The sequence below is a fragment of the Elephas maximus genome, chromosome 5, assembly GCF_024166365.1.
Source record: "Elephas maximus indicus isolate mEleMax1 chromosome 5, mEleMax1 primary haplotype, whole genome shotgun sequence".
Taxonomy (NCBI): Eukaryota; Metazoa; Chordata; class Mammalia; order Proboscidea; family Elephantidae; genus Elephas; species Elephas maximus.
In genome coordinates, this window is record NC_064823.1 from 80,885,493 (window position 1) to 80,900,092 (window position 14,600).

A 14,600-nucleotide genomic window follows, 5' to 3' on the forward strand; every position below is an offset into this window, starting at 1 on the left:
GTCAGTAACATAAACAGGTGTTCAGTATAAAACTTCAACAGTACAAAGGTAGAAAGTGTCCTTTGCCCCGTCCTCAGTCTCACCGCCCTCCTCGGAGTTAACCACCGTCAACCCGCAAGCCTTCTTTTGAGCATTTGCATTTATACATGATGCATTTGCACATTTTATATATATATATATATAGTTAAATACATACACACATCTGTAGATTTTTAATATAAGTGGAATTATAGTATATGTATTGTTTTGCAACTTGACTTCTTTTACACTAAATATTTCCTTGAGGTCTTTTTCCACATGTAAGTCTAGGGTGCCAAATTCCCTAAACTTTACCGATATGTGAGAGCAGAGTTTGTAGTTATTCTACATTGTCTGTTTTGGTTCCACGACCTTCAGGGGACCTTTGTGACTGCCGTCAGATTTCTTCATTTGAACTAAATACACATGGTATCTGGAGATAGGTCCTATACCTCAGCGTGTAACAAAACCCTTTACATAAAGCAGGATATATATATATATATGGCTCCACAAATATTTATCTGTTAAATGGTTAACATTTGTTAAAATTATGTCAAGTTTTCTTCTCCTTCAATTAAAAATAATAATAATGTAGATTGCAAAGAAAAATAATTACACCTAATCCTTGCTTATTGGCAATCTTGTTTTCCAACATTTCAAATTTATGACAATAGTAAAAAATCTACTATCCAACTATCATTTTTGCATTAATGAGGCAACAGGCATGGCAACAACAGCTGCGAAGTGTCCCCTTCCTCGGGAAGCTGGGCTGCACTGCCGCTTGCCCTCTGCTCCCTCCTGTTAGTGGAAGCGCCAGGTCCAGCTGCAGCGGGGCTGGCCCCCTCTGTGGCCACAGCCTCCAGGCTGATGCACTGGCAGCACCAAGCCAGTAGACACCTGTTCTGAGTTCCTAGCTCCTATGAGGCCTGAGGCCCTGGAGTTCAAAATTACTGTAGGGTGGTGTCTTAGTCATCTAGTGCTGGTATAACAGAAATACCACAAGTGGATGGCTTTAACAAAGAGAAATTTATTTTCTCACAGTCTGGTAGGCTAGAAGTTCAAAATCAGGACTTTAGCTCTAGGGGAAGGCTTTCTCTGTTGGCTCTGGAGGAAGGTCCTTCTCATCAATCTTCGCCTGGACTAGGAGCTTCTCCATGCAGGAACCCTGGGTCCAGAGGAAGCACTTGGCTCCCAGTGCTGCTTCCTTGGTGGTATGAGGTCACCAACTTTCTGCTCACTTTCTTTTCCTTTTATCTCTTGTGAGATAAAAAGTGGTACAGGTCACACCCCAGGGAAACTACACTGGATCAGGGATGTGACCTGAGCAAGGGTGTTACATTCCACCCTAATCCTCTTTAACCATAGGCAGAGATTATGATTTATAACATGTAGGAAAATCACAAAATGGAGGACAGACACACAATACTGAGAATCATGGCCTAACCAAGTTGACGTGTATTTTGGGGGGACACAGTTTAATCCATGACAGGTGGGAAGGGAGGAAAGAAAGAAGCATCAGAGAGGGTGTTTGAAAGAAATGCCTGCAAGTTTAATGACATCCCAAAGTGAACCAAACTGGGCCTTAAGCCTCCAGCTCAGTGGTGCCAGGTACGCGGGGACCAGGCTCCCAGTGCCCTTGAAGGAAGTCCTGAGCCTGGGTGTCTTGCCAGGCCTGGAGAGCAAAGCAGACTCTGCGATCGTGAACAAAAGGTTTGCAGGGGTGGGAGTGGAACCCTGGAGGTGGCTTCATGAGGGAATCCCTGACCCAGCACGGGAGGAAGGCAAAATGGTTACACTGTAGGCCTTCCGGGCACACAGCCTAGCTTTATCCATCTTTGTCTCCTCCAAGCCTCCTTCTCTGCAGAGGAATAATCCATAACTGAACTCATCAGAGTGATAAGCACATCAGTAAGTCCTAGCTGTTATTATTTCTATGAATATGTTTTCTAAATAAAAAAAATTGGACAAATAGATGGCCTGAAAACAGAAAAAAAAAATCCTCCGTTTTCACATAACAACAATTTTCACGTAACGGCCTGGTCTTTGCAACCTAACCATGTCGATAAGTGAGGAGTGGGTGTACACTTTTTAAATAATGAAACTAATACTTTATTTAAGCACATGGTTATAGCAAAGAAATACTTTATTTAAGCAGAAGTTATAAAATGTACTGAGATGTAGTTTTCAGGCTCTGTACCTTTACCCTTATTTATACTACTCACTGTTTATTTTGCTCATTGTGTAAATATTTAATTTTCTGAGATTAAAATAAGACTTCTGAAAAACTTTGACCCTTTCTAAATACCATGTTATCCTCTTCCAAATGTTTCCTCACTTGTATTAATCTTACTGGAAAAACTAAAAGGAGAATTATCTTTTTCCTGGCTCATGGTAGATTCAGTCGTAGAGCCAATGTATTACCTTTATTTGAATGTCACTGTTGGAGGTATTGTGTAAAAAATATGAAGGTAAATGCTTTCCCTGTATAGCAGAATTCCACAGAAAAAGGTAAAATGTTGAATATGTTTCTCCCTTAAAAGAAGTGGCTTGAAAAACTACTATTTGAAAATGAAGAGGAAATAGGTTTTTGACTTCTTCCATGTAATTTTTTTCCTGCAGCTTAAAAAAAGAAAAGAAAAGAAAATACCTCTACTTATATTAAGAGGCACATAGTAGCTAGGATGCAAAATTAGCCCCGATCACTGTTTGTGGTTCTACTCTGTATAGTTATGACATTATGCTACATATAATATGGCATTATATTCCAAGTCAGAGCATCTATCTGGTGATCCTAGATCACTGAATATGATGCATATAAAATACTTTATATGTTCTTAATAGTAAGTGGGGAGGGAGGTAGAAAATAGCTTTTTTGAATACTTACTATGTGCACATTAAGTACTTCTCATTTCTTATACCGTCCTTGCAAAGAAAGAGTATTTTCCTCATTTTTACAAATGAGGAAACTGAGACTTAAAGAATTCCCTTGTTAGAATGAAATTAACTTTTTATGCATTTGTCTCCCATATTAAGCTCTATGGTCTCTGTAGGAGAAGCCCATGTTATTTTATCATTTGACTCTAGTTCCTAAAAAAGTGTCTGCACATAGTAAATGTTCAGCAAATTTTATTGAACTGTGAAAGGTAATTTGCCCTTGTTCCCTGTGGCCCTAAAGGCGTGGAACTATGGCCAGGAATAGAAGTTGTATAAAGGCTGATTCAGTTTAGTAAGCCTTTCTTTCAAAAGATTAAGGCAATACTTTTGTGTTGGGAAAAGCAATTCCAAATATGAGTGAAGTCAGCACAACTTGACCAAAGTAAATAAAAACACTAAGAAGTACATGAGAAAAAGGGACAATTTCAATAAACGCTATAACATACAATTTTGTAACAACAGTAAAAACAACCCAAAAAATATGCATGTGGTTACATAGATAGATGTGACTACAAATATGTGTATAGGAAGGCATATGCGAGTAAATGCATGTGTGTGTATAGGAATAACTGTAGGCATAGGTATACACATGTTTGTGTGTGCTGCATATGTATCCACATGTGTAATAAACCACATAGGGGGCACAGTTACAGAGGATTCCTAGATATATCCAAATAACGTGTAGGATTGGTTTACTGGTCAAAACGCTTGGGACTATAGGGTCGAGAGACAACTTAGTTAATTGGCATAACATAATTCACAAAGATAATGTTCTAATCCAAGTTTGGTGAGTAGTATCTGGGGTCTTAAAAGCTTGCAAGTGGCCATCTAAGATAAAACTATTGGTCTCTACTTGTATGGCACAAAAGGGAATGCAGGAAAGCAAAGGCTCAAAGAAGAAGCTAGTCTACAGGACCAATAGCCTACATGAATCACAACCTCTTCAAACCTGAGACCAGAAAAAGTAGATGGTGCCCAGCTACCACTACCAACCGTTCTGACCAGGAACACAGTAGAAAGTCTCGAACAGATTATGAGAAGAATGTAGAACAAAACTCAAATTCCTAAAAAAGGCCAGAGCTACTGGACCAATAGAGACTAGAGGAACCCCCAAGGCTATTGCCCTATGATTCCCCTTGAACTTGGAATTAAAGCTATTTGTACAGGTCACCTTTCAGCCAAATAATAGATTGGCTTATAAAATAAACAATATCACCCATGAGTAATGTGTTCCCTTAAGCAGTTAACTATATCTAAAACCAAATGGTCAGCAGTTACCCAGAAGCAAAGATGAGAAAGCAGAGAGGGGAAGGAAAGCTAGAGGAATGGAAACAGAACAGGCACAGAAATAATAAGAAAGCTGACACATTGTAAAAATTTTAACCAATGTCATGGAATAATTTGTATAAAAATTGTTAAAAGGAACCTAATTTTCTATATAAACTTTCACCTAAACCACAATAAAATATTATATTAAAAAAAAGATTAAGGCTACATAAAAATTAAATAGCCTCCTTAATTTTTTCATGAACAAGCAAAGGCAGACAAGCATACTGCTGGGATGCCAGAGCTCTTTTCCACTGTACCACACTGCCTGTCTATTCCTTATTACCTCAAGAAATAGGTTAGGAAATGGTACTGCATTTATATTAGTATCTCTGTAGTAGACTTAAAGATTCCCAGGGGGCATTCAGCTTATAAATCAATCCTTGTTTAATGCTTCTGAATTTGAGATAATTGCTCTCAATTATGTGATATGTGAATTACCTTCTGAAATAACCAGATGATAAGTATGTTGAGGTCAGGGGCTCAACTATATGACTTAATCCTCACTCATTCTGTAATTTTGCTATTTGGTGATCCTTAATCTGGACATTTCATGGCATATGGATCATATTTCCTTATAAGTATATTCTGTGATAGAATTGGTCCATATACCACAGTGGAAAAGATCATGGGCTTTGAGGTCACACAGATGAGTTTTTATCCCAGCTTTTCTGTCTACCACTCATGTAATTTTGAACAAATTATTTAACTCGCATTTGGTTTTTTTTTGGTTCTCTTTGCCTCAGTTTCCTCCTCTCTGAAACGGAGGTAATGATCTCTTTCTTATTGGGTGGTTTTGAAGATGAAAGTTTAAATGAGATAACATACAGAGTGCCTGGTTCATGATAAGCATTAGATAAATTGTGCCTCTATTCATTATCTTGACAGTCTGAAATGATGAGTCAGGTCTATGAAGATAAAGTTGATTGGGATAAATGTACTCTTTAGCTTGATACTAAATACCCAACAAAACACGGTCCTGGACATGAAGGATGAGGCTTATCAATAACATGTGGAAAAAGCATAGGAAACTTCAGTTGATCGTCTGCTCTGACTGAGCCAGCAGTTCTGTGGCACGAAATAAGGTTATAAGTATGGCATCCAGATCTGCTCTGGTCAGAATGTCTCAGAATATTATATTTCATTTTGGACCTGACAGTTTAAGAGAATCATTGATTAACCAGAGTCTGCTAAAAGAAGCGCAAGCAGAGTGATGAAGGAACATGAGCCCAGGCCACAGGAGAAGTAGAGGAAAAGCTCACCGCGGGGTGTGTGTAGGAGAGCAGGGTGGGGAGAGAAGGCTGCAGTGATAAAGCAAGTGTCTGTTTCTGAAATATCACGTTGGACATGTTTCCTGTGACTCTAAGGAGAAGGAACTATGATCAGGAATGGAAGCTATATGGAGACGGATTCAATTTAGTAAGCCTGTCTTTCAAAAGATTAAAGCCATATAAAAATTAAACTGCCTCCTGTGGTTTTTAATGAACAGGCAAAGGCCAAACAAGCACGCTGCTGGGATGCCAGAGGGAGTGGAACTCATCATCACTACCGATTTGTGGCTGGGCCAGAACTAGGTGATCTTCAGAATCCCTCCATGTAAATGCAAAAAATTACATTTTTGTAATTCTAGGCACAAAGTATGGGCTGTTTGCAATTTAAAATACAAAGATGATAATGTGCAAAGACTGTGATAATCAAACCAGTTTCTCGCCTCAATAGAGCTTGCCTTTTCACTGGAGGAGCAATACACATTTCAGAAGTTTAAGAAAATATAAGGATGAGGTCACCAAAGAATATCAAAGGGCTGATTATGTGTAATTGCTAAACGAATGATAGAAATGAGTAATTTTCAACCATAAATGTCTTGTAAACCACCAGTCACTCCTAAAGAACCTGGATGCCGTGATAACAAAAAAAGACACATTTGTGTATTTGTAGGATTATACTGATCACTTATATTAAATGTCAGGGATTTAAAACTTAACGATATTGCCAAAACTTACTAAATAACTTTCTAGAGAGCAGAATATATGAGGGTCTAGGTGCGGCATTGAAATTTCAAGGTTAGAACTAAGGTGACTGAAGATTGCAATAGGATAAAGTTATTTTATAAATGTATAAAATTTTATTCCATATTGGCTATTATGGCTACCAGGCCTAGAACAACAACGAAAGCAGTATTGGGTAAAATTGAATCTTTACTTGAACATCTTCAGCTGGATGTTATATGTGGCTTATCAGTGAGGGTTGGGAATGGAGAGAAAGTAAGTGTATCATTTATCATCAGCTCTTGGTTGGCGTGGACTCCGAAAAGCCCAAAGAACAAAAATTTTGCAGTATCCATGTTCAGCCACTAAGCTGTGTGGTGCATGTAACCCTAAAGTGGGCATGAACACCTTGGACTAGAATAACTTGATGATGCATATTGGCTCTTGCTGGGAAAGTCCTCCAACAGAGTCCACTTGCTCACCAGCCAACTTGACTCTCAGCTGGCTTCCCCTCTTAACGTGCCTATTGAGAATGTACTTCTTGTAATTATTCCTTGGAGGGACGCTAGATATCAGTCTGAAAATACTTTCATATTTTTCTCAAATGCCAAATAACACAGTTTTTAAAAGTTGGATGTCCCTTTCCTCATCAGTAAAACGTGGGAAATCTCTAAAGAGTTCCTTACTTCCAAAATTCTGTAGATTTATAAAACTAGTTTAGCCCTAAAGCATTGAAATTATTTTACCTGAATGTAGTAGAAAATGTTTAATTACATGGTAAGGATGTTCATATTATGTTGTTAAAAAATTTTTAAAGGGTTTAAAAAAGATATGTATAGTTTGATCACATATATGTGTATGAATATATGTACACACATGCATATATAAATTAGATATAGTACTATATTGATTGTTGATTGGTTATTATTGATTATCCGCGGGTAGTAAGATACAGGCAATTTTTGTTTCCTTTTTTTTTGCTTCTCCATGATTTGTAATTACTTGGATTAATTTTATAATAGGAAATAGCATGTAAATCTGGAAAAATAAAGTGTCTTTGTTTTGTGAATTATTTTAATTCAGCACTCTGTGAAATCTAACACACTGAAGGAAGATCCAACAAGAGACCTGAAACAGCTTCTCCAAGAGTTGAGAAGTGTGATCAATGATGAACCCTCTGTGCCCCTGAGCAAGTCTGAGGATGATGGGAGAACACCATCTCTAGGAGGCCTGTACGTGGCTGTGTAAGACTGACGTGTCTTTCAGAATGGGAAAGCTTCTCTCATGAATGGTTTGCCATTAGGTTTTCCACTTGTCACTCTCAGGGAGGTTGAGGTTTAAATAAATTGAGGAGTGTCTGATATTACCAAGAAAGACAGTATGAGAGTGGAGGAGTTCAGTAAAAGTAAAGCAACTTGACATCAAAAGAAAATAGTGTAGTCATTTTATTCAGAAAGTAGTCAGTGCAAGATGGCACCCAAAGTTACATGTGTGTGGTCGTTCATAATTCTCACATGAGAATTATTTGATTATCGTGACAACCGTTTAAGACAGGCAAGGCAGGGTTTATTTATCCCATTTTACAAACACGAAAAACAAGTTTCAAAAGGTTAATTGACTTGCCTGCAGCCATACAGTTCTAGTTCTAAAACTAGAACCCTGGGAAGCTACATAATCCACCAGGTATAACAAGTAGGAAAGGCCTTGGTCCTCTAGGTATTTCATACCAAATTAATAAAAAAGTCAGACCCAAAGAGGAGTCAGCCAGTTCACCAGCCCTTCCCTGTACACACCTGCAGGAAGCAATGAAATTTTCATATTTTTTCTTTTACTGTGTATTATTATTCAGATTAACTTATCTTAAAGCATTTGAATATGGTATTTTTTTTAGTTTAGTGTTATAATCATTATTGTAATATTTATTATAAGACAAATGTCTAAAAGCAATACTTTCTGAAACAATATTTACATGTAAACAATCTCCAGTTCCGTAAGATGTTTAGTTGCTGTATATTAGCCCCGGTGTCAAAATATTAGCTGAATTTATTGAATTGTTATTAATAGTAGTATTAATATTAATCACAAGATATTGGTAACAGCCCAGTTATCTAGCACAACATTGCATTCTCTGAATCACTTAATTTCAGAAATGTCTTATCTACGCCTTCAAAGAATACTAATATTTGCAAGGCACTTTTCTTTTTGCCATAACTCTATAATATGCCTTCTAAGCAAGGGTAGTAGTATTCAGTTCGTTTGACAGATGAGGAAATTTAGGCATAAGTTGCCCTGTCTCTTCCTATCAAACAGACAGGCAAAGCCAGAAGTAAAAGTGAGAGCCCCTAACTCCTAGCATTAATCATTACACAAGACTATCATGGCTTCCCTGATCAAGTTTCCATCACTAATTATTGACTTCAGTTGTATTGCACTGTATTGAACATGAACGTATTTGGTTCCTGCCTTTAGAAAGTTTATGTTAATTTGCAGTAATCCTATAAAAGAGCTTGTGGCCAACACCTAAACTCACAGAAGAAAAGCATTTTTAAAGGCTACTTTTTTTACTGAAGGGGTAGCACCTTGCAAAATTTGCTTGGAGGCCTAAAATGTACTGTTGTGGCTTAACAGAGGCTTAACTACATATGAGCAATTGACTGTTCTAAAAATACATGAAATCTGGAAGTTGTTCTTTATACAATTAACTGAGAGTCAGATTTGTCTATACAGAAATGAAAGAGTAAGAGATTGTATCACTGAATCAAGCCTGAGAGCAGAGATATGCCATAGGTAAGAATAATCTGAGATTCTGAATGAAATTAATTTTCTGTGAATTTCATATGTGGCCAGGTAATTTAGGAATTCTGTTTGGACAGTTTGCAAGAGAATTGATGGGCATATTGGGTTCATTAAAGGAAAATTGTTACCTTGTCTAATTCAAACTAAAGAGGATTTCAATGGAATCTAAAATAATTTAACCAAAAAAACCCCAAACCTGTTGTCATCAAGCTGATTCCAACTCATAGTGACCCTATTGGACAGAGTAGAACTGCCCAATAAGGCTTCCAAGGCTGTAATCTTTAAGGAAGTAGACTGCCATATCTTTCTCCCATGTATGGGCGGGTGGGTTCAAATCATCAACCTTCGATTTGCAGTCAAGCACTTAGCCACTGAGCCACCAGGGCTCCTCAAAATAATTTACTTTCTGGAAATTAACTTCATAGGAGTTTTTGCTTATCTTAATTTTTTTTTATGTTTACCCATATAAAGATATTTATATGGTGGTATTTTTTTAGTAAAAAAGCTACTACATTTTACTTGGATCCACAATCAACAGCCATGGAAGCAGCAGTCAAGAAATCAAAAGATGCATTGCATTGGGTAAATCTGCTGCAAAGGACCTCGTTAAAGTGTTGAAGAGCAAAGACGTCACCTTGAAGACTAATGTCCACCTGACCCAAGCAATGGTATTTTCAATCGCATCATATGCATATGAAAGCTGGACAATGAATAAGGAAGACCGAAGAAGAATTGATGCCTTTGAATTGTGGTGTTGGCGAAGAATACTGAATATACCATGGACTGCCAAAAGAGCGAACAAATCTGTCTTGCAAGAAGTACAACCAGAATGCTCCTTAGAAGCAAGGATGGTGAGACTGCGTCTTACATACTTTGGACATGTTGTTAGGAGGGATCAGTCTCTGGAGAAGGACATCATGCTTGGCAAAGTATAGGGTCAGCGGAAGAGGGGAAGACCCTCAACCAGGTGAATTGACACAGTGGCTGCAACAATGGGCTCAATCATAACAACGATTGTAAGGATGGCTCAGGACCGGGCAGTGTTTCTGTTGTGCATAGGGTTGCTATGAGTCAGAACCGACTCGATGGCACCTAATAACAACAACGGTGGTAGTGGTGTAGTTAGGTGACGTCGATTCAGTTCTGACTCAGAACAATCCTTTGTACGACAGAACAAAATGCTGCCCAGTCCTGTGCCATCCCCACAATCATTGCTATGTTTGAGCCCATTGTTTTAGCTGCTGTGTCAGTCCAACACGTTATGGGTCTTCTTCTTTTTCACTGACCCTGTAACTTACCAAGCATGATGCCCTTCTCCAGGGAGTGGTCTCTCCTGATGAAATGTCCAAAATATGTGAGACTAAGTCTTACCATCCTCACTTCCACAGAGCACTCTGGCTGTACATCTTTTAAGACAGACTTGTTTGTTCTTCTGGCAGTCCATGGTATATTCAATATTCTCCAACACCATAATTGGTCTTCTCTGGTCTTCCTTATTCATTGTGCAGCTTCATTTGATTCCTTGACTCCTGCTTCCATGGGTGTTGATTGTGGATCCAAGTAAAATGGAATCCTTAACAACTTCAGTATTTTCTCCATTTTTCATGATGTTGCTTAATGGTCCAGTTGTGAGAATTTTTGTTTTCTTTATGTTGAAGTGTAATTCATACTGAAGGCTATGGTCTTTGATCTTCATCAGTAAGTGCTTCAAGTCCTCTTCACTTTCAACAAGCAAGGTTGTGTCATCTGCATATGACAGCTGTTAATGAGTCTTCCTCCAACCCTGATGCCCCGTTCTTCTTCATATAGTCCAGTGTCTCAGATTATTGCTCAGCATACAGACTGGTGAAAGGATACAACCCTGACGCACATCTTCCTGATTTTAAACCACTCAGTGTCCCCTTGTTCTTTTCAAACGACTGCCTCTTGGTCTATATACAAGTTCTGCATGAGCATAATTAAGTGCTCTGGAAAGCCCATTCTTCGCAAAGTTATCCATAATTTGTTATGGTTCACACAGTTGAATGCCTTTTCATAGTCAATAAAACGTAGGTAAGAACCTTTCTGGTGTTCTTTGCTTTCAGCCAGAATCCATCTGACATCAGCAATGATACCCCTTGTTCCACATCCTCTTCTAAATCCAGCTTGAGTTTCTGGCAGTTCTGTGTTGACATACTGCTGCAACCATAGCACATAAAAAATGGAAGAACTTTTTCTACATTCACAGTTATTTACAATAGCTTATAACTTCTGGGGGAAAAGTGGCCCAGAAATTATAACAACTTCAATATAAGAACCTACTGAAAAGAGTCCTATTTTCAATAATCTAATGTAGCTGTAGCTAAATTTTTTAATGAAATCATTTTTTAAAAAAGTGTTTAAAGAAAAGAAATCCATAACCCGAAATAAGACTCTAAAGAAAGACAGTTCTGACAACTGACTTAAGCGCAAAAGAAGGGTGGGGGGTGGGGGGATGGAGGTAGGCTAATGTTAACTTGTTATTCATGGAAGACACAGAGCCCAGTGTCTGAAAACCTGCAGTAGCTTCCTACTGTCTGCTGCATTACCTACATAGTCCCTCAATCTGACATTGAAGGATCTCCCTAAATTGTCACCAGCCTGTTTTTACTCCTGCATTAAATCCTAATCAAACCAGACTACTGATTCCTAAAATAAGTCCATTCCTTTTTATCTTCAAGTTTCTGTCCATCTGGAAGATCCAGCGCCCCGCCCTCACTCTTGAATCTGTGTCTGTCCAAAAGTGAAGTTCAGAGGAGCACTTTGTTTGCTTTTATTATTAGTTAATACTTGTGGTCTAGCTGGCTAGGTATCAGATGATATCACTTCACCCTATAAGATTACCTTGTTTTTCTCACAAACCTTCACTACATTGGTAAGAAAATACCATTATGTTATCTTTTATTTCTCCCACCTCTCTGTCAACAGAAGCAACAACTCATTGAGGGGCTCCACTGAAGGCAGCAAATCAAGTGAAACTCTTAGCAGGTAAGAAATTATCTTACCAGCCCTGGTTTTCAAAATGTCCTTCTTACTCTTGTTCATTCATTAATTCAAAGGATTGTTACTGCCCATAATATGCAGTGTTCGGTGCTGGGCCCTGAGGATGTTAACAGTGAACAACACAGGTATGGGCCCTTGCCTCAGGTTGTTTACCATAGGAAGGTCTGTATGTTGACTGCCTGGGTGGGGGGCAGGGGGCAGGGGGACTTACCTTTACCTTTTCTATTTTTCACAGCTATAAAAAAAAAAAAAAAATTTTTTTTTTTTTTTTATAAAAAATGCCAAAAGAAAATGACTATTTTCCTGTTTAAGTTCCAGTTAGGCAAGGGTATTCACTGCTATATTGTCATCATTGAGCATGATGCCTGCCACATAATAACCACTCAAAAATTTTACGAATATTTTCTGGCTGTCTCTGCTACTTGATCAGTATAGAGTGAATTTGAATCTTTATAAACCAATCTTTTTCTTAGCCTAAAATTGAAGAGAAGGCTTTGATTTCCTTCTCACCTGGATGTATAACACTATATTGTACCTATGAATAACAACAACTATTTACTACATATTTTTATTCTTACTATTTTCCAAGTGTTTTAAACTTATTTAGTTTATCGAATCTATGAGGTAAAGATCATTATTCCTGTATAAAGACTAGGAAGTGAAGACTTAGATTACTTAAACAACTTGCCAGGATCACACAGCTTTTAAATAATGGAGGTCAGATTTGAACTTAAGTTTAGCTGGCTCCTCAGCACATGCTCATGACCACAAGCATGTACTGCCACCAAACTACCTGGGAAAGGACCCAATCCCACGCATGGGGCAGAGAAGAGCTACTTCCTTGAGATAACTAAAGCTCTGCTAAGGAGTTTCTCCATGGCTAGAAAAATATGTTGTCACGTCAGAGGAATTGCAGACATGTCAATAGCAGTGCCAGTCTGGGCTAGTGGTGCAAGCTCTTGAGCGCTCAGACAAGCTTCCTTTAGCAATGATGTGTTTGTAAAGAGGGAGAATGGTGGGAAAAAGATAGGATCTAGCCCCTTTCTGCACTTAAATTGGGAAAGGAGATTTTAATATTTAATAGAAGCTCTAAAAAGTATAGAACACACTAGAAAATACAAAATGCATATGAATGTTCTGTACTACAAAAAACTGGCCATTTTTTAAACTTAAATGATATGAGGAAGACTACCAAAATTGCTGTTTTACCACAACATTTCACTGTAATCACAGCACTTCTCTTTAATCAATATCTAAATATTTCTTACTCTGTAAACTTTTGCAGTCACAAAAGCTAAATCAACAATTGTAGTCCAGAGCGGAGTAAAGATGGTGGCCTAGTCAGATGCACTAAGCCATCCCTCTGCAACAAAGACCTGAAAAAACAAGTAAAACAGATACAGATGTCAACCCTGGAACCCTGAAAGATTTACAACAGGGAACCATAGACATCTATCTGTAAATGACAACAATGTCAGAACAATAAAAGAGGGAATAGACAGTGTGGGTACTGGACTTTCAAATGGAGAGGAAGTCAAGGTGATATCAAGTAAAAAACGACTGGTTCAACTTGGGAAGATAAAGATAAATTTCAAGGTAACCACAAAGAAATTTAAAAACCTACTCATCAAAAGAAAGAAAAACAAAGTCCCAGTAAACACAAAATCTACAGAAACAAAAAGAAATTCCACAAACAAAAGGAACTCAGCACAGGAGAGTAAGAGGAACAAGGAAAACATCCACATCACAAGAAAAGGACTACAAAATAACAGCAATAAACTCATACCTGTTGATAATCATACTGAACATAAATGGTTTAAATGCACCCTAAAGAGACAAAGAGTGACAGAATGGACTAAAAAAAAAAAAACATGACCCATCAATATGCTGTTTATAAGATACACACCTTAGAAACAAAGACATAAATCTATTAAAAAAACCAAAGGATGGAAAAAATGTATCAAGCAAACAGCAACCAAAAAAAGAGCAGGAGTGGCAATACTAATCTCAGATAAAATAGACCTTAAGGCAAAATCCACCATAAAAGACAAGGAAGGACATTATATAATGATTAAAAGGACAATCTACTGAGATGACATGACCATAATAAACGTTTACTCATCCAACAACAAGGCTCTAACAGCACTGAGAAGAGAAATTAACAGTTCCACAGTAATAGTAGGAGACTCCAACACACCACTCTCGGTAAAGGACAGAACATCTAGAAAGAAACTCGACAAAGATACAGAAGATCTAAAGGCCACAATCAACCAACTTGATCTCATAGGCATATATAGAACACTCTACCCAACAGCAGCAAAGTATACATTCTTTTCTAACACACATGGAATGTTTTCTAGAATAGACCACATCTTAGGCCACAAAGCAACCCTCAGCAAAGTCCAAGACACTGGGATAATACAAAACATCTTCTGTGATTGTAATGCCATAAGAGTAGAAATTAGTAACAGGAAGAACAAGGAAAAAAGTAAAAAACATGGAAACTGAATAACACGT

General features: G+C 37.9%; 1 protein-coding gene across 1 annotated transcript in view; it reads left to right on the top strand.

Annotated features, from left to right (window-relative positions):
* CCDC158 (coiled-coil domain containing 158) overlaps window positions 1-14,600 on the top strand; it is a 74,474-nt gene that overhangs the window by 47,008 nt on the left and 12,866 nt on the right. Inside the window, exons 17-19 of the mRNA XM_049885986.1 lie at window positions 7,350-7,498; window positions 8,994-9,053; window positions 12,009-12,068. Coding sequence (XP_049741943.1) covers window positions 7,350-7,498; window positions 8,994-9,053; window positions 12,009-12,068 — 269 coding nt within the window. The remainder of the gene's footprint in view (window positions 1-7,349; window positions 7,499-8,993; window positions 9,054-12,008; window positions 12,069-14,600) is intronic.